Source organism: Pleurodeles waltl, chromosome 3_1, assembly GCF_031143425.1.
Source record: "Pleurodeles waltl isolate 20211129_DDA chromosome 3_1, aPleWal1.hap1.20221129, whole genome shotgun sequence".
Classification (NCBI taxonomy): domain Eukaryota; kingdom Metazoa; phylum Chordata; class Amphibia; order Caudata; family Salamandridae; genus Pleurodeles; species Pleurodeles waltl.
The window spans coordinates 384,565,361-384,587,052 of NC_090440.1; the positions used below are offsets into that span (position 1 = coordinate 384,565,361).

Here is a 21,692-nt window from a genome sequence, read left to right on the forward strand (position 1 = left end):
ACGAAACGTTAATTTTAGTTTAATAGCATTGAGTCTGCTGAAACGACCTCCGTTTTAAGCAGAATGGAACAGTCATCGATATCTAGTTATAATCAAGATATGTTAACATCTTTGTGATAGGGCTTTATAAGCTGGCATACAACTAATTTTCCTGTTTTATTCTTATTTTTAGCTTTCATTTTACACGACCGTGTATTGACAAATGTGGCAGTGGGTAAAAAGATGCAGGATTTTTAAAATGGAGGTTTGGTGTTGTGTTAATTAAAACTCAACTACCGTCAGAATAGGTATCAATGTGATGAGGTTTAAGTTTCAGAACCGATCCTATTGTATTTAAATATTTGCCATGTCTTTCTTCTTGTCTTTTGTAAGCAGTTTGTGAATACGTTTGAAGCCCACGAGGTAGGAGAAAAGTGGAATAAAAAAAAACAGCAAATCCCAGTTTGTAATTTTATTGAAGTGAAATAAACGGTCCCAGTTTATATAAATTAGCCATTACGTTGCCCTATTGCCACTAGAAGATTTTTTTTTAACGCATTTTTGTAATGGGGCCTGATATTATGTGCTCATGTGTTTTATAGTATTTGTGGTCGTAATTTACAAAAACACATGTAAACAGAAAGCCTATTGTATCATCAAGTTCTTAGGAGCCGATTTAGTGTTGCCTAAGCTATCTGCAAATCAGTTTTAGCATGTAATGTCTCTCACTCTAATTTAAAGAATATTATATATTTTGTTTTCTCAAATGGTGTTGGAGAAACATAAAAACGTTTTATGGCATAGAGGCGTTAACATTACACATTTGGTAATCAATTAAAATAGCGTTTCAGTATTTTCGAGTATTAAACACTGTACCTATTTATTTAACTAAACTTCAGTGGACTCGACGTAGCCGTTCTTCTCATTTTCAGAATCGAGCACACTGACCTCAATGACTATCCAGATATCAAAGAACTATTTATGACACAAAATGCATTACTTAGTCCAAACTTCATTACAGGGGAAAAGGTTTATGCTCATCCAAATCTCCACAGTGGAACTCCCCTCTGTATGGACCCGGTTTCTGAATTTCAGAAGATCAGTGATGGAGCGCCTGCTTTGCTCGGCTTGTGAACTCACCTAGCTTCTGAATCTCACTTCTAACTGCTCATCTGGTATTGACATGTGGTCCCCAAATATGTGATCCAACACCCTCTCTCTGTCATCCTTACTCCGTTCCTCTTCATCCCCCTTTCTGCTTAATGTTCTAATATGGTGCTGGGCTTTGTAGTTGCTATACAAATGCTCTCAAATTAATGTATATGCTGTAAGGAGCACAACCGTGCCACCTTTTGCCTACTCCTGAGCACTGTAAAGTGTTGAGAGCATACAGAAATCAAAACATAAGTGACATTTCACAAAACGCACACCAGTCATATCTGGTGTGCCCTGTCTTAAGGAGTTTGCTGCAGTAGGAAGCTAATGGGGTTTTCCGATGGTGGATCCATTTGGCCATTTACTGGGCTGTTTTAGACTGCTTTGGATTTTTTTGGTCTTTATGATCCACCCCTACCAGCAACTACTTTCAGGCCTGGAAGAGGCAGAAGTCACTTTCAAGATTCAGTGGTGAAGGGTCTAGCTTGAATGCAAGATTGTGGGCGTGGGGAGGCATAAAAGAGCATGAGCACTTAAACCTTTTCTTCCGTTGACTGCAAGCCTGGTGCACCGCTGACCTTCGACATCTTTCATTATCAGAGACCCAGCTCCCACCTGCCTGGTCCTATGATTTAGAGGTTACTGGGAGTACCATTCACCCGGGCACAGGGACAACTGAAGGATGGAAGCTTGCCTAGAAACCACACTGAGGGAAGCAATGTTTTTTTCATCTGTGTTATTTTCCCAGGGGTGTGGTCACCAGAATCATTGCATAAATTGAGCTGTAGTCCTTGACCTCCATGGAAAGGGACATTACATAACCTGGTGTAGGGGCAGTGAGTCCTGGAGACAACTCAGGTTGGGTCTTCAAATATGCAGACACGTGAAGGGTTCATCTATATATTGTTAGAATGGGATAAAAATACTTAATTTGTGCTTAGTGCTACAGCACTCTCTTCTCATGTAAATGGCACATATGGTTCATTATTAAAATGCTGTTGTAGTAATGTAATAAACAGGGGCGACTCCTCCATAGGGGCGGGGGAGTATCGCCCCCGCCAGCAGTAACAGCTAAACTATATGATCGTGTTTTGGGAAAAGGGGCGGTGCCACGGGGTGATGTGCCCTGAGGGGGAGTGCACAGAACTCCCCCTCAGAGCGCATGTGTGTTTGGCCGGCCGTCTTGGGCCAGCCAAACACACATTTGCACAGGGCTCTCTCCAGCCCAGCAATATTGTTGAACAGGGTGCACAGGCTCTCAGTATGCCTGGTAACGCCCTGGCTGGGCGCTCCCAGCCAATCCTGACGCTGCTCTGAGCATCGTCAGGATTGGCCGCAGGGCAGGCTGGGAGCCTGTGCCTGCAGCCATGAGGAGACGGAGCAGAGCGGATGGAGCGGCGCGCTCCGGAGGAGGTAAGTGTTTGTTTTTTAAAATTATTTTGTATTTAATTTGTCTCCCCTCCCCGCGTGCGTGCCGCCCCGCCCTGCCCGTTACGTGCGAGCCGCGACTGGTAATAAATATGACCCTTTGCTAACCAGTGCGGAAGTATCTCACGTTCTCATTTGGGTCCTCCTGTGGTGGGGTTCCTGGCCTCGACCACCCACCACCACACTCGGCCACCCCCCCAACCTGTATCAGTAAGAGAAACTGTGTGAAAGGGCCTCTTTTGACATGGTTAGCCCCCCAGGTTTTGCCTGTTATTTGATGTGGGTTCAAAGTTGTATTGTCCAGGTCCCCTGCTAAACAGGTTCCCTAAGCCAGAACTCTTTCCTCCCAACACTGCTGTGTTGCATTGGCACAATTAGCAACACCTTTAGCTGCCACTATAAGTCCCTAGTAAGTGGTAGTTAGGTACCCAGGGAATGGGGTACTAAGGATTGGCCCGTGAGGGCAGCAGCACAGATTGTGCCACCCTCAGAGACGCTGCAATCAAATGCACTCAGCGCTGCCATTGCATGCCAAGTGTCCTGGTGAAATCCTAAAATGCAAACATGAGCTGGCACACAGCATGTGTGACCTTTCAACTACACATTGTGTGCAACATAGGTAAGCCACCCCTCTGGCAGGCCTTCCAATCCCTAATGAAAGGTGCACTATACTGCATATGTGGGCATAGGTGTCTGAGCAATATGCCCCTAATATGTCCTTGCCAAGCCTGGGACATAGTAAGTGTACAGGGCAGCCATTTTAAATGATTGTACTGGACAGTGGTCATTACGAGTTTCACGGCTACATGATGGGCACTCTGAACCCTGGGTTGTTTGGTATCCTCCCCCAGGAATGTGCACTGTTCTGCTGGCGAGCTTCAAAGGGCTTGCCGCCCTTGAAACTAGACCCCTAGCCCTGCTGCCAGCAGCAGATGGCCTCCCCTCTTACAAACTCCTCTTTTTGGTGGGATCAGTGGTGGGAAAATGCACAAAGACTAGGATGAGTGGCCACCTCCAACCTGCACCACCCCCAAGGTGTTTCAGGCGAGGTGGCCTCTCCATTTCATTTTACTCCATCTTGCATGGTAGGAAAATAGCCAGTCAGGAATAGGGATGTGACCTCTGCCCACAGGAAGTGGTCCCATAGTGGGTGTAGCCACTCAAAGGTAGATGGCCCATTGGCCACTACTAGGTACTCCTCTAAATGCCCCCTAGATGCAGTATTTAGTGGGCATCCCTAGACCTGCAGATCAGATTTGACAGACACAAGAAGGCCAGCAACAAAGAAGACCCAAGGCCTGAGAACTAAAGTCCTGCTGCATCAAGAAAAAGGTGCCAAACTCTGCCTGTTGCAGCCAGGACTTGACAATAGCCAGTGAGGGGGTGACTGGACATCAAAGGACTCTACAAAACCCCAGAAGACCTCCAACCTTCTGAACATTGCCATAGACCTCCCTCCAGAGTGAAGGCATCCCTCTTTGCAAACAAGAAGCAGAAACTAGTGAAGTTCAGTTCACCGACCGGCCGCTGACACAGCAGCTGGACCAAATTTCACCCGATGGACTTGGTAGACAAACTCTGCAATTGTGCCAAGTTTGGTGCCACTGCGACCTCCAGTGGCTGAACTGCGCAATAGTCAGGAGTACTGGTCCTCCAATGTCGAACACCCAGAAGAAAAGTCCACTCTGGACTCCCCTGGAACCAGAAAAAAGCACCAGTCAAGGGACTTTAGGTCAACCAAGAACCTCCCTCGAGTGGCCCTGCTGACCTGCAATCCACCCTCCCAGTGACTTGCCCCTTGTTTCCAAGGGCACCTCTGCGCGTAGCTCTTGACTGACCTATCGGCCCTGCACCGACCTCCCTGGCCCCTGCATCGGAGAACCAGGTGTGCTATAAGGGTCCCCACCCCTTGCAACTTCTGCAGTCCAAGGGGACCCACTAGTCTCACCTTGAAGTCCACTTGTGCAGTGCATTTTCAAGTGGTCCCCCTCACATGTCCTGCACCAGATCCAAGACTGTCAGCAGCTGCCCCTGCTTGAACCGGGAACCGCCCAAACTTCTCCGCCTGGCCCACAGGACTCCTCTATTACCTCAACCTAAAAACAGAAGGAGACATTGGTAAAGACATTGCCTGATTGTATATGCATTTTTAACGTTTTCTCCCATTGAGTTCAATGGTGCATAATTCTGCACAAAAAGAATATTTTTGATAAACTTTGAAAAATCATGACTTAAAAAGGACTTACCTGACTTTGATGATTTTGGTATTAAAAATTGTATACAAATCTGAAGTATTTCTGTAAATTGGTCTACAGTTATTCTTTTGATTGTGTGGCCACATTTATTTTATACTGTGAGTACAACAAATGCTTAGCACTTCTCAAAGATTGACCTAACTGCTCGACCAAGCTACCACAACAATTAGAGCATTAGGTGCTCTAGTTTTCACCTCTGTAATCCAAAGTGGGGTTGCTCAGACCCTCAGCACAGTGCACAACATTTTTGTACACTATATAGAGAGCCAGCCTCCTACAAAAAACTGATTGATTTACCTAGATTCTTTGAGGCGGTGTTACATTCATCTCACTAGGCCCAAGTAGCCTGCCCATGTATTTCCCTCTTGAACACTTAGGGATCCTAGTAAGCTTCTAGTTTTACCCTAACTGTCCCTCTCCATACTACCCTTTCTTAGATGGGGATTTTTGGTATTCTGACCCTTTGCCGCTCACTAACTTTATCAGCTAGTAACAGAGACCAATTCCAAGTAAGGTTTTATGTTCTCGGCTCTCTTTCTGCCTCCCCATTGCTTTGTGGTGCCTCTAGGTGCACATTTTCAACTTTAGTGTTTTAACCCCTCCCCCTGCTTGTTATTGCTAAACACATATGTATCAAACACACAAAAGATGATGGGAGGAATGCTTGCAATTTATCTAACCACTGGCAATCGCTTGGGGTAGAATACCACCCCATCGTTCTTTTGCTCACCATGCAATCCTCAAATTGTGCCCAGCCATGTGCGAATCAGCCTTAACCTTGCTCCTTGTGATAATAGTCCAGCCCAAATTAAATTCACTGTTGTTCTGTGTGAAAGAAGACAGCTACATGACCATCTTTTAATAGGAGATAAGGCAGGAAAAAACAGGCCCTGATGACCTGCCAACCTGTGGAAGCACAGAAAGATGCTCATCCAATTAAAAAAAATAAAGCAGATCAGTGGCTGATTTAGATTTCGGCAGACGGAGAGTAATACATTAAGGTGGCGGAAGACATTGCTCTTGGCACCCCAAAGGACCGCCTCCCACAATATTTAGAGTTGTCGACCAGTCCTGCGAGCATCTCTGACTGCCATGGATGGTAGTTACTGTCAATTCTGTAAAATTTTCATGGATGGCTCCATCAAACATGACCACCACCTGTCAAACGTTTACACAGTTTTTCAAGCAGATTGTTTTTGAAAAATAAAAAAATGAATCACCTCCACACCATGGGAGATTTCATGCATTCTCTCATGGTGCGGGGCTCACTGTTTGTTTTTACTGTCCCTCTCTACGTGTTTTGGCTGGCAGTAATGAACAGCAAAAAGACATACCCTAAATCCGCTCAATAGCATGTTACATTTTTAGGGTCGAGCCTGCGACGCTTTAGGTATCAGAAAAGGGCTCGGAGCCCCCTTGACGTCACGTCAGTCTCTTTCATTGGTAAGTTGGCTTGCCTGTTAGAATCCGCTTCTTTTGATTAGCGGAAGGCACGCATAGGTCATGCCTTTTCCGGTGGTTAGCCCTCCTCGAGCGCAGCAACCAAGTACAGAAAACACGCGAGGCTCGCTGCCGTTTGTGGACTACTTTTTCTCTGTTGATAGGTATTATTACGTGTGAACTGTAGCAGCGCGATCGTGCTGTTTTTTTCTTTTAATGGAAGAAAAATCCGGTTGGGAGTTTACAACTGCGAACAGCTGTAACTCCGACAAATGTGAGACCCTAGTGCATTTTAAATGCTTGTTTAAATTGAGGCGTATTGCACAATAAATACATTCAAATGCCTTTCACTCTTTTGAAAAGAGTTTATATGTGCCGAACACTTTTGGTTTTAAAGCTGTCAAATTAAGGTGCTTAGCCTGCATTATTGTCTGTCATACCCACTCACAGACATGGTACTAATTAATTTGTAGCTTTTTTCACGCAGTCTATATTCTAACATTTCTATTCAGGAGAGAATCTGCCTCAATACCGTTTTTGAATATACTTTAGCCACATTTTTGCACTCTTTTTACAGGCAGCTTAAGCAGTATATCACAGGCGGCACGGCATGCATATGGTATTACATCGAATGGTGTTGGGGTCATCCCCTTTCTTATGATTGGAAGGCTTTCTACTAAATATCAGTTTCTCTTCTCTTTATTGAATAATTTTCCACCCAATTCTTGTGTTTGTCCCAACTCTGGTGCATGTCATATTTACCCTCACTTTAGATCGACTGACTTGTATCCTTCCACTTCTAATAACATGAAATTATTTCTATTTTTTTTCTCTTTTTTATTTCTCATTTAGCGCTCTATTGGAGTACATCTCCTGCTCTTTTTTCTTTGCACGTAGAGCAAGCTTGCACTCTTAGTCTTGCTTACCCAACCTCTTCCATTCCATTTTTATCGTTTCCATCCATCCTTCCTCCAAATGATTGATTCTGACCTATGTGTCTTGGTGTTGCTCTCGCTTTTTCTACATGTCACCTTTCTCTTCCTTTCTGTCCTTCTCCCACCCCTCGTCCGTGGGTTTCTCTCTACTGCCCGCTCCTCCATGGCCACTTCTGTTGGCTTTGACAAAGCCAGCTGCTTTTAGAATTTATGGACAAGTCCATGTCTATAAAAGCAATTGGGCTTTTTAAAAATGCATTTCTTATATTTACAAGATGACTGCATGTTTTTGGAACGACATGGCATCTATCTTGAATATATAGAGAAGAACATTTTGAGTCTTTCAAGATAGCCTGTCCTCTACGCTGCGTGATGCAACATGGCATGATACAACTTGCAGTCATTCTTAGAAAGTATGAAAATTGGATTTTCCACAAGATGACCACAGCAATGCAATTGAAATTACTAAAGCATAGAAGTGGGTGTCTCTCAATTACAATTCTCACGCCTTTTGATTCTGGGGAGAGACAACTACACAATTTGAAGCAGATCTGCTTTTGGTGTTGGTGCTTAGGATAGTAAAACATCTTTTCAACACCTGTAACAGAGGGTTAACAACACCTTGTAGCCATGGCAGACAACTGCAGGATAAAACGATGTTTATAAGAAAGCAAAGAGAAGGGCCCAGTGGGCACATGACCAAGGAACCATTTGCTCACTGCTGGCAGGAAGTCGGGCTTTTTCAAATGTGCAGCGTTTCCTGCCCTACCTTCGCTCAAGTTCCAGGCTCGCTCAAGCCTACCAGTGGATAAGCCTTCACAGGATAGAACCTCTAGCCCTAGGCCGGACCAGTGCCTGAGCATGTCTTTACTAGGATCATGGAGCGATGGGCAGACGGAAAAGGCTTTATCCGGCGGTTGGGAGAGAGGGCCTAGGTACACTGCTGATTCAATATCTGCAGGCAAACAGGGGAAAACATTTAAAATCGCCTGCTTCCAGAAAGAAAATTTCCTTTCCCTTGGTCACAAAGCTGCTGCTGCCCCAGCAAAACTTGTGGGTGTGCTGAGCAGTCCCTTCTCATGACCCCAGTTCTATTTACTCTCTATCTTCTACGCCAGTAAGGATAACACGATATTCTCGATGTGTAATAGATCAGGTTTTACCTGTTAGGTGCATTATTTTTTATGCTGTGGCCTACCATGTGTCACTAATAGATTATTAATTTCCCAAAGCGATAAGTACAAATGGTGCAAATCACAGTTTGAACATTTGGACTGTAGCTGCACCGTGAATCTCCACTTAAATTAATGCTCACCCCATTTGTCTCTAAGTTTCACATTAGTCAAGCATACAAGGGTTTCCAAATATTGTTACCTTTCAGCATGACACATGATATTTATTTGTGTCTAGTTTTGAGTATGTTTATTAATGTACAGTTGTGGATCCAGGGGCCATATGGTTCAGTCTTTTAAACACTCGCTGCTGATATCTGTTCGTATCTGCGAGTCATGATTTCCAGCACCAACTGGAGCCAATACACCATTTCGTGCTTCTGAGGTAGATACACTGGGGACCACTAAATTTGGTAGTAAGAATGTCAATTACTTTGAACTCTAATAACTATGCTAATATGTATTCTAAAAAGCAGTTTTTGTATATTTATTCTAGTTTCATAGACTGAGTTTCTTTCTCAAATAACAGAAATGTAAACATTTTTCAGACACAGTCAATTCCCCTTTAAGAATTATACATCAGCAGATACTTCTTTGTCCTTAACTTGTGAATTTAAGTACAAAACTCCAATATCTTTTTCTTATGCTCTGCAATTATCTCTGTGCACATATATACATGTATTAAACTTTACTAAATGGGATAGTCTGACATTATAAATAAAAGCTTCACAATAGAAAGAACTGATGTACATAAAGCAACTTTAGGTTGTAGTGACCCTGGATTTCTTTTCTAGCTGCGTGTTGTCTCGCCCAGGTTAGTGTGGCATATAGGTGCTAAGAGCTACCAATTTAGATTAACGCAGCCCCTGGGGAAAGTGTAATGTATGCCCTAAAGCTACACACTATCGTTTAGCTTGTGTCATTCTGACCAAGGGCAATCTATTTGTCATTTCTTTTTTCTTTCAAAATGCTAGATATGAATTTTATTGTTCATGGAAGGGGCGGTTAATGGCTCTCGGAGAGAGTCCTGCCACTTAATGACACCTTCACTGCCCTCTAGAAATGCTCCCTTTCCTGAGTTGATTAATCTCTGATTTGATGTGTCTTCAAGGTCCTTTGTGAACATGTTGGATGGGGTTATGTAGAAATCGACTGTGTGTCCTGGCACACATCCTAAGTGTCAGGATTGCCTGCATATGTGGGAGCAACTATGAAACACAGGGATGGGATGACTATTTATTGTATCATCTTAATTACTTTTCTAATTAATAAAAATGCTATTATGGCTGTTGTCACCATTAAGGGGTAAAGTCTGTCTGACTGTTTAGAACAAGGAAAGTGTGGATCAGGTGACCTCGATAAGCTACAGCATCTCAGAATTGTAGTATTGTAGTGTAATTTATCCCCAATGTGGAGAACACAAACTCTCCTAAGACTCAACCATTGATGGATCCCCTTTATGTTCTGTTGGTAAAAATGGAAAGGTATTTGTACTGTTTTATATGCGTGTTTTGACTAAAATAAGTCCCAGCGCTTTTGAAGGCTAATTATTATTTATGTTAAATGGATTGCATACCATGCTAAAACCATTGGTATGGTCTTCGAAATCTTATAATAGAATAGAGATCATGAATGAAAAGAATGGTTAGGGGGCCGATTTTTAAAGGAATGCCCACTCACTCTGGCCATCACTTTCTCAACCATTTGAACGATACCATTCATATATCACTTTCAGTCAAATGAGGCTGCATATCCCCTCGTGCACAAAGCAGCATATTTATCACTCAAGCCAGCAGTTGGAGGTGCAACTCCAACATCTTCTTTGTTTCCGAAGTGATCCACTGCCTACTGGTCTGCAAAGAGCTACTCTTAATTATATAAACATGTAGTATTTGAACCCTAAAGGTCACTTTTAATGAATCAGCAATTAATGAAGACAGTTTTCTTTAATCTGGTACTACACTGTGGTTCACTTCACCGGAAGCTATTCAAAGAGAACCGTTGTACCACACCTGACGTGAGAGTCTCACAAGATGTGTAGAGGCAGACTTAGGTACTGGAAACAGAGTTTCACTTTGCGTCCTATGCCAGTGACACATTTTCTTCTCCTGCCTTGTAGAGGTATAGCCTTTCTAACCACAGATACTAGGGTATGTTGAGTTGCTGACGATCAATCATCAAAACTGGCTCTTTTCTATGGCCATTGATCATTCACTGTACCAGACACAACTTACAGTTAACCAAGCATTTTGAACAGGTGTATTTCTTCTTGAGGACTGACGGTGAGATACTCAAAGGATGTTGTAAAGAATACCTGCATAAGGAGGAGTGGCTTGCAGTCGGGGCCGGATTAAGACCTTTAGAGACCCTCGGCACTGAAAAGATTTTGGTGCCCCCATTGATATCTGATTAAAAATATAAACAATAATAAACCGTAAAATAAAAGATTTTTTTAAAAAATAAAACAAAACTTAAAGTAAGATGGAAAATGTTTGATTTTGTATACTTCCACTTTATATTTGAAAAGTTTTCTTATACTTTTTCTAATTTCAAAATCTTTGATCAGTTCCTCAAAACTAATCTTACATTACACAATTATGCTTTTATACTTAGTAGAGAAAAGGCCTCCAGCGTGCCTTGTTGCATAGTTGTTCTGTTGGAATTTTAATAATCTTCAACTTAGAAAATGAACGCTCATCTGAGCAATTTGTGACCATTGATGTTAAAAATACACGAAAGCAAATGTCTACATTTGAAAGGCAAACTCAATATTTTCTACAAATATTTTTATAAAGTTCAGCATGACTGAATCTTGTTTTTACATTTTTTGTTGAACCGAACTTATGACACACATATAAGTGAAACTGCTGAAGCTCAGCTGAGAAATTAGTGTTCAAGTCCTCTGGGTAAATCAATCCGCTTTTGACAGCATTGAGAATACCTTTCATTTTCTGTAGATGATTAAGTGACACTATGCGGCACATCACTTAGAAAAGAAAATCTCTCTGCTACTTCTTTGTATATCTCTGCTCTTCTCAACTCATTTTCAAGTTTGTCAACAATCGTGTAAAAGATGGAGACACAAAATGTATCTCTTGCACTCAGATATACTTCTGGTGTACCATCTCAGTCATTGGATAGCTTCTTTCTCATTTGCGAGTTTGAGCTACCTTGCAATCAACATCTGGCAGCATTTCCTTTGTAGCTGCTTCATATCTTTCAAATTCATCCCGTGAAGTGCACAGTTGGTCAGGTAATAATCCATACAGATCTGCACATGTTCACATACTCATTCTGTAGAACTTGGCTTACTCTGACAATTTTGAAAAATCTCATCCCAAAAATTCACCACAAAAACAAATTCTAGTTCTTGTATCTTATTTGCAATATTATTTGCTTCTCTTCTTGTGCCCCCCTTTTGTGACTGGTCTTCAGCCATACATTTTTATGCTTCTAAAATTTTAAAGAAAGATTTCAAAATTGCTACTGTTGCCATAGCATGTGGGATTTAAAGACACTTTCATTTCCAATACATCCTTTAAGAATTTTCCACCGGCTGGTCGAGGCAGAATCTAATTTTCCTGTGTTCCCGAAATTGATGTATATAATTAACCTCTGTTATTACAATTGTATTATTTATTATTGTATGCATATATATATATATATATTATTATTATTTTTTTTTTTTGTGGGAGCCCCTTTTTGCGGAACCTGGTTTAGCTGCACAACTTGCACTTTTGCACCATATGGTCCATGGTAAATCCAGCAATGGAAATTTTCTGTGGTGCCTCCATCCCATGATGCTCGAAGCACGTGCTTAGTTTGCTTAATGGTTAATCGAGCCGTGCTGGCAGTACACGTCTCCTGGGCTCACAAATATGTAAAAGTGCAATGACGACGATCCTAATCAGTTGTGATTCAAATTACTAGATGCTCCGTGTCAGCTGGCATCTCGTACTCCAGTCCTGGGCTTTTGTTTATTTTTGTTGACTTGTAATGGTGCATCAGTTTGACTAATGCCTGTGAAAGCTGTGGTTTGTGAAAAGAATGCAGAAGGCTGCAATATGGGACTTCAGGTGACTGGTTGGTAGCTGTTAACAATATTGATGATAAGAATAAGAAAAATAAATTTTCCTTGAAAGCACAGCAAAACCTACCAAAAAGCAGCGTAGCCTTGAATTCTCATTGCCAAGCAGGTTTCATCCCCTGGTTCTCCAATGAGCAGCACTGCACCAGTCCAGACTTTGTAGCCATAAAGAAGAAGGTGAAAAGCAAGGAAGCTGATGTAGGTGAAAATGGTAACTCACAAGACAAACAGTGAAATCCTCCTGTTAGAGTGAAGAAAGCTAAAACTAAAAGACCAGCTTGTGTTGAGGGGCGTAGCTTCAGGAAGGAACAGGTCTATGGCATTTGACACCCCACCCCCACATAAATGCTTTTCTGGCTTGTTAGTTGGGGTCTGGTTCTGGTACTGGTATCAGGTCTGCTATCTCCATGTTGGTTTTTCTGGTTACCTTGATTTCAATGAGAGGTACTACTTTTTGGAATTCACAAACCTAGGCAGTAGTATTCTTCAAACCTGTGCCAGTCTCAGATTTCCAGGCAGTCAAGCACCCAAAAGATGATGGCTTGTGGTCGTATTTCAAACTATTATTTGTCACCACTGTGCTACACTAGACAGAGGGCCTGATTTAGGGTTTGGCAGATGGAGTAAAGGCAGACACAGTAACAGAGGACTTTACATATGCCACCCATCCTTGGCTCTGTCACACATCACTGCAGGCTGTCAAACCTTTCCTATGTTTTTATTTTTTTTAAACAAACTCCCAAAGCATGAGTTTGTTTTTGAAAGAAAAATAATGACCCCCACACCATGGGAGTACGTTCCCATGCTGTGGGGGGGGGCATTTTATTTAGTTTTTACTGACCCTCACTGCCAGAATATACTGCACTCGATACGGTATCAGTAATATTACAGCAATTTTGGTTATGGTAGCTATTTATTGCTGCGTGTAAAGAGCACACAAAAGATCTTTTTTTTTTTTTAAACAGTTACTGGGGTCGATTATGACTTCAGCGGATGGAAAAGGCCATCCGCCAAAGTCCCGACAGTCAGGTTGCCGCCAGTGCGGTCGCCTTCCTGCGGGCCCCATTAAGAGTTTCCTCCTGGATCAGCAGGCAGACCGCCCACTGGCCCAGCAGGAAACGGCCTACAACATTGATGCCGGCTCATAATAGTGCAGGCGGCAATGCTGTAGTGCGAAGACAGTGAACTTTGCGACGAGGCTGGCCAGGGGGGGCCCTGCACTGCCCATGCCAAGTGCATAGGCAGTGCTAGGGCCCGACACCTGCTAGGGCCCCCACACCATCTCCGCCAGCAGTTACATGGCGGTGCTACTGCCATGTAACCGCTAGCAGAGAAGGGGGTCGTAATTCCCAGGGTGGATTAGGACCACCATCACTGTCAGTCCCTCCTGTAGAGGAAAACTGTCAGTCCAGCCGTGGCCCTACCGCCACAGTTGGAATATGGCGGTAGGACCGCCACATTGGGGACTGTCCGACTGCCATTGCAACCGCTAGGGTCGTAATGATGCCCATAATGTATCATTAGAAGGCAGTAGTAGTTGCCTTTATTTATAAAATAGTAACGCTACTAAGAATTGTGTACTGATTGAGTGTGAGTCTTGTCTGTGCAATTAAATTATAATGTCACTCATTTTTTTTTTCCTTTCTTTGACATGTTCTCAGGTATTGCAGGCTTGGAAGATTATGTCTTGAAGTCAGCAACATTGTCAACCTCCCTAGCCTGTCCACCTTTTATACCACTTAACTTTGAAGCGACGCCCATTGTGCGGGTTGCTGTTGAACCAAAGCATGCAAGTATGTTTCATTATTTTTTACTCTCTCCTATTTATCTTCTAGTTAAAATAGTGTATTATCTCATAAGAGATTTAATGAACTGTACTTTAAAAAATATTAAGCAGTGTTCAAGAAAAGAGCATCAAGTGGTATTTAACATTTACTCCACAGTTTTTATTTTGCATAGCCTTTATTCCTCAGCTTTTACTTCACATGTGCCTTTACTCCTGAGGTGAAGAGAGAATTTTGTGTTAAGGGATGTATAGAGGTAAAGAAGGCAAGGGTCTGATAGGGTAATTTAAAAAAAAATAAAAAAAATAGGAGCAAAAAATATATTTGAGGAGTGAAGACTTGCTTTGTAAAGGAAGTTATCATAATTTTAAATGTAATTAACGTCTGATGTTCCATCACATCAACTGTGCAGTATTATAATCTGCAGCATCACCGTGAATGGGTGGTTGTCATCCACCCTATCACTAATACCAGTCAGCTATCGCTAAATACAAAACAATCCACTTTTCCACTTCATTTCACGTTACACACATTGAAGTCAAGGAACAAAGGGGAACGCAAGAGCCATTATTAGACATAATCAGACAAATTGCTGCATTTGGACCCTATAGAGGCATTCAAACACAGCAAAAGTTTAATCATTCTCGAGGAAGGAGCCCTTACTAGTATCAAATAAATAATTGAGAAGCAGGAACCATATTCAAATGCACTTTTTCTGAATTGAATTTTAACTGCGTGCTGACATTTTCAGGGCAGCAATAGGCCATTCTTTATTCAAACAGTGATCCACCTAGATATGTTGTTTCACCAAAATCCATGGTGTAGAGATTATGACATCACACATCCTTTGACCCTTTGTCACAGGCTTGACTGCTGATCCTAAAAAGCATCCTGTGTGGTTATGAGGTGTAGTGCTAATAGCAAGAACTGTTTGTTATCGGTTTCTTTCACTGCCTTCTTATTCTCTGACACCAGTGGTATCAAGGTACCTTTAAGTGGTACCACAGGACAAACAAAAGTGCTGATTGGTATCAATTGTGTGTAAGTATTATAAATTGCTGAGGCCGCCGCCAGAGTTGTGCGAAAGGCAGATTCTTCTACGATTTTTAATAGCAACACTATTTAATTCTAAAACAAGTGAGTATTGTTTCATATTACTCTGGATGTGTAACGTTTCCTCCCCCAAGTGGCTGCCACCAATGCCTCTGATATCTCTTACCCAGCCTAACCAGTGGTAGATACCATATATTCTGGACAGAAGTGAACTATATATGTCCTCTTTCCTAGATGGCTTACAAATATATATCTGTTATTTCCATCACTAGGTCAAACTCCCACCCATACATGTGTTACAGTATCCTAGTCTCCTGCAGACTCAAGGGCTTTCTATAACATTGACTCTGTTTTATTTGTAAAAGGCAATGCAAAGGATGTTTCTGTTGCTTTGTGCCCATGATCCTTATTTTACAGACTTTTGCATTAGTGATACAATGTTTAATTCATAAGATTCCATAAGGTTGGCGGACCATTTTTGGACCCTTTGCACTGCTCAACCATCTGTTCTAATGGGTGCAGACTTCCCACTTTCCTATTGTGAACTCTCCGTCCCTGTTAGCTTGGATTACTTGTGAGTGGTGCGAGGGAGATGTGTATGATGTGACCATACACCTTATAATATGAACCTACATTAGTTCAGTATTACAGAAGTGAATTGCGATAATAAGCAATTTATGCTTCATCTTGCCGTTCAGAGGCAACGGGGCAGACAGGGACCAAATACCTCCTTTCTGTACTTGACTTTCAGGGTAAGGAGAACAAGTAGTCAGAGGCTTCTCCTGGCCTAAGAGGGACAAGAGTTCAGAACTCAAGTCAACCAACAGACACAATAATGTATTGTACAGGTCAGTGCTTTTCTTTTGAATTAAAATAATTTACTTTCATCCCTCTTACGTACCTACATGCACACGTTTGCAATCTTCCTTGAGGTGCTACACCCTATAGTATCCGCCCCCCCTGACAAAATTCTTTAACATCTATAATCCCTCTCATATAATGTGAGAATAAGGACCTAATTCTCATATCACCCCCAAGACATAGATGAATCCATAAGTTCAGTTTCAGTTTACCTTGTGGTGTTGATTCACTCAGAGTCTTAAGTTCTCTCAGTAGACTTGTTCTGTGTCACAGTCTCTCTTTCTCTCACAGTTCACAAGCCTAGCGCTTACCTGTGTGCACTTGCTGCAGTCCAGAGTGGTTTGGGATGGACTCATGCAGCAATCCTACACCCAATGCGGCACTTGGTCACAATACCTGGCCAAAAGCCTGGTCCTGCAGCCAAACTTTGTTGCTCTTAGCTAAAGCCCTTGTGGAGTATGAGTTGGACTCCGGTGAAGGACTGGGCTCAGGGCCTGGCTGTAGGTCAGGCCCTACATACAGCCAGGCCCTACATCCAAACCCTGCTGCACGCCGCTGAAGGTCATGTGCAGCAGGGATTGGCTGCCTCCATAGGGTTTGCTGGCAGTATACAACCACCCCTGCACACAGCTGAAGGGGCCTTGCTTGGAACTTGACGGCTTGACATTTCTTAGCATGGTGACTGTTGTGGCAGCCCTCAGCTTTAGCAATTACAGCCTCCCTAGGCTGTTTCGCGGATGCACTAGTTGCAGCCTGATCTTGATCCCACAGCACGTTTGGCAGTTACAGCCTCTGGGACGATCAGGATTTCATGGATTTCTTCAGCAGTTACGGTGTGAAGGCTGAATAGGGCTTCCACAACAGCTGCACCTGTCTCTCATTCTCAGCAGGCTGCCAATCTCACACAGTGCTCAATATGTGCAAAAGTCTTGATAGCATTCATGACCAGAACCATTCAGGAAGACCTGAGACCCTTTCCATGGGTTGTTCCTGACTTCACTTCCTTACAGCCTCTTGCTATGCCCCATGCCGACAACACACTTTACTTTAATTCCTAGATGGTCTCAACTATTGCAGGAACAGGCTCACTCCTTCCCATTTAAGGCAGGCAGGCTTTTGGTCTCATGGCATATCCTCCGCTCCATCAGAAAGTGCAGACTTCAGTCGATATCACCTTACATGTGGGAGGCTGGTTGTCTTGTTCAAAGCAGTCGTTGGAGTACTTAGCACAGCACTCCCTTCTTGCCCACAAAGAGCTTGCAACAGGAACAAAGTGGTGCGGTTTGGATTCCACTTTTACACACATTTTCCAGACAGGAGATTTGTATCCACTCTAAGGTTTCTCAACTTATTCGGATTGGTTCTCTTTTAAATATCATTTTCTGGGTATTCCTCTGACACATCCTTTGTGCTAGGTGATGGCTCTCACTGCAGGCAGCAATGATGCTGTCTCCAAGCAGGACTATCCAAAAAAAAGAGCACAACGAAGTGTGAGATGTCTGCACCTGGTTGTCATTAGCTTTCCTGAGGCAGTAACAAGGGACAGACAAATGGCCAGTCCCTGCCTGGATACTTCCTCACCTTGAACAATAGAAACCAAAGTCCCATTCCTCATCCCTGCCATCTACCAAATGGAAGCGCCCAGAAATAACTAATAAGCGGCTCTTTGATGAAGAGGTCCACATTGAATTTCTAAGCCTCATCCTATGTTACTTCAGCTGGTATGCAGCAACTATACTTCCACTGTCTCTGGAAGCTGTATCCACTCTCCCGTGCCATGCCAAACCCAGAGCCATCCAAAGTAAATCCCATACGTTCCAGTACTCTGACTCTCACCACTCTACTACCATACTTCTGCCACACACTCCCTTCACATACATGTACTTGACACACATGCGGAATGGCAGCTTAAGGATCTGGACGAGGGAACTACAAAAAGTGAGGTTACCAACTTCACAAGCAGTTGAGCATTCCAAGCAGGGGTTCACGCCTGCCCTTCATTTACAGTGGATGTTCCCATCCCAACACTATGTAACTCAACTCATGCTGTCTCACCTTATCACATACTTTGTGCTGGCTGTCATAGCATGTCTTTCAATGTCTCCTTCCAGAGGTGTGCCTTTTTATCAAATCTTTGTTTTAATTGGCCATAAGAACTGTGTAATACTTAACTGCAGTTGCTTAAAAACTAGTCCTAGAAAGACAAGGAGCAAAGACGCAACCCTTTTGGAAATTTTCTTCCTAGCCAGGATGACACCAGTTTTCCCCATCTATACATATGTTTGTGCAGGGAAGTCAAAGTAGTGGAGGACATTACAGCAGTAAACGGTAGAGCAGTATGCTTCCAGATGCATTTTGCTTAAGACACATTTTGTGTTAACCAGCAAACAAGCACTATTATTTCCTTGGAATGCTATTGTCTTCTCAGTCTTTGTGATCTTTTTTAGGGTCGAGCCTGCGTAGCATGCGCTTGCGTATGCGTGTCGCTTGCGAGACACTGTAGTAGTTAGAAAAGGGCCCAGAGCCCCGTCCATGTCACGTCAGTGTCTTTCATTGGTTCGTGGGCTTGCCTTTTAAAATCTGCTTGCTTTCATTAGTGGAAGGCATGCATACGTCATGCCTTTTCTGGTGGTTAGCCCTCCTTGACGCAGCGACCAAGTACTGGAAAAAAAAAAGAGACTTGCTGTTTTCCGTCCGGTTTGTGGGCTACTTTTTCTCTTTTTTCGCAGCGCAGTCTTTCTTGTTTAGCAGCTCAATCACGCTCGTTTTTTTTTCTCCATTCAATGAGGCAAGAAAGGTCCAGTTGGGAGTTTACAACTGCTGATAGCTCTAACTCGGAGAAATGCGAGACCCGTTGCATTGCAAATGCTTGTTATAATTTATTGTAAAGTATTTCTGATAGTTAGCCAAGTGGGGCAGAGATGATGCAGTGTTCCACAAGAGGCAAATTAAGTTGATTTCATGAAAAGCTATGCGGTTGTCTTGCTATAGCTGTAGCCCTGCATTATTTTCATTTTGTTGAATTTTAAGACACTAAGGGGGTTATTACAACTTTGGAGGAGGTGTTAATCCGTCCCAAAAGTGACGGTAAAGTGACGGATATACCACCAGCCGTATTACGAGTCCATTATATCCTATGGAACTCGTAATACGGCTGGTGGTATATCCATCACTTTACTGTCACTTTTGGGACGGATTAACACCTCCTCCAAAGTTGTAATAACCCCCTAAATGCCATCTTGAGTACAACCATCGATGGGAACAGCTGGCATCCCAATATAGTGCCAGGTCTGAGGTAATATTTGGGCAAAAATCTCCAATTACTTGTAATGCCTGTTTACAGATTTTAATAGTTTGTTAATATCAGATTTGCGATATGCCATTCGGGAACAGTTCACCTAAAGCATTTTCCACTATTTACTCAACTATAAACATATACATTTAATGTGAACATTTGTGCCAAGCCTACTTGCTGATTGTGATAGTGTTTTCATTCCAGGCCAAAGCTGTGAGTATGCTAATTGTCACTGGAGCACTATCATATTTTTAGCCTCTCACTTGCCAGCCTCAGGTTCTCCAAAATATTCATAATGATTTTAGTATTTTGTATAATTTGGGACACATGAGGGTGCATGAGCCATGTGGGGATGTAAAGAAAAGGTTAAGGTAAAAAAACAACATAAAAATAAATTGTTCTGTTAAAGAGCCAAAAATAAAGGTTCAGTTACTTTTTCGAAAAGAAGAATCATAGCAGCCATTGGCTACCCACAGCAGGATGGGTGCAGGACATAGCCTTAGGCAAACGCTTTGGGAGTGCCTTCTATGCACAGTCTAACTCTTGTGCAATGTGTGTTGGACTTCCACAGTGTGCTTGGCGCACAGTTAGGCCTAGCTGAATGGTTGACTTTCCTTTCCAGTGGCCAACCCTGCGGTACACGGCCAAAGGCAGTAGGCCAGGACATATGATCAACTGGTGCTGTACACCACCAAAGTTCATGTGAGTAAGGGTTGGCAATCCATGTCTACTTGTTCATAGGCCAGGCCCTGTGGCCAACCTTTGGTCATGTATGATGAGAATTTGCTGTAATAGAAGTTTAGGCACAAGGAGCAAATGGTTGTAAAAGATTATTATAAAAACAGAACTTATAATTAGGTTTAGTGATAAGATCTACAGGTAGGTTTAAAGAAAGTCTCAGAAATTCACTTAAAAACACAGTTAAAGTGCAGTTTGGTGAAAAACAAAAAAACACCACTGAAATCCACAGGTTATGGTTAGGTAAACTAACGTATCTTGCACACCTGTCATACATTGTTTACTACTTTACATATGATATCCTTCATGACATTTGAAGTGAAGACATTGGTGATATCCAAAATTACTTAATTGATAACATCACTTGGTGGCATCCCAAATGAATTAATTGATGACATTACTGGTAACATCCTGTATGACAGTGCTGATAACGTTAGATTAGGACTGAAACAAATTATTAAACAAGGGAAAAAAAAGCCCATGGCTGTTTGCAGCAAGGGTTGACTGTCTGTGAAGGAATAAACACAGGGCCTGGCTTACAGGCAGATCCTATAGCCAACCCAAGCTCAGAAGTCCATTAGCAGTGGGTGTTGGCTACCCACAAAGGATTGTGTTCAGGGCCTTAGCCATAGGTTAGGCCATGTGGCCAAACCCTGCTGTGTGAGACTGAATGCATGTGGAGTTGGTTGCTCATAAACATTTTCATGGCAGTCCTGGCTGAGCGCCGGGCCATACAGCCAACCCCAACCCACTGTGCATGGATAAAAAACTTGGGTACAGTACCTGGCCAGAAGCCTGGTCCTGCAGCCAAACTTTGTTGCTCTTAGCTAAAGGCCTTGTGGAGTTTGAGTTGGACTTCCGTGAAGTATTTGGCTTGGCGCCTGGCTGTAGATCAGGCCCTACATCCAAACCCTGTTGCACACAGCTGAAGGTCATGTGCAGCAGGGACTGGCTGCCTCCAGAGTGTTCGCTGACTCTATGCAACCACCGCTGCACACAGCTGAAGTGTATTCACAAAATTGGTTGGTCACTCACAGATGGTTGGGCACAGGTCCTAGTTCTGCAACTAACCCTCTCTGCGAACAACAAAAGGCAGAACATTGATACTGCTCCATGCTGTTATCAATGATGCCATTTAAGATATCATCAGTGTTGTCATTAATGATATTATTTAATGTCATGAGTAATGGCCCACATAAGGTCATATGCAGTGCTGGGAGGGGAGCCCAAGTTATGATTAGTTGCTGATGTTTTTTAGGTTATGCTTTGTAACTATAACTGACTTTAACTTTTTTTTCAGTGAAGTTTGTGCACATTAACGTCTTATCACTGAAGTTAACCATAACGCCACTTTATCTGTTGGGTTTTATGGTGAACAAATACACACTCGCACATGAACAAGCTCACACACACACACTTTTGGTCAGCCATCTTTATCCAGTGCACTTTTCAAGTGGCAATCACATTTTGCTTCTGCTCACTGCCATATGTACCATGAAGCAGTTGATCA

General features: G+C 42.8%; 1 protein-coding gene across 4 annotated transcripts in view; it reads left to right on the forward strand.

Annotated features, from left to right (window-relative positions):
• The window catches only part of EFL1 (elongation factor like GTPase 1), a 770,553-nt gene that overhangs the window by 502,283 nt on the left and 246,578 nt on the right, over positions 1-21,692 (forward strand). For all 4 annotated transcript variants that reach the window (XM_069222577.1, XM_069222575.1, XM_069222574.1 and 1 more), the window contains exon 16: positions 14,113-14,244. In XM_069222577.1, the coding sequence (XP_069078678.1) occupies positions 14,113-14,244 (132 nt within the window). The remainder of the gene's footprint in view (positions 1-14,112; positions 14,245-21,692) is intronic.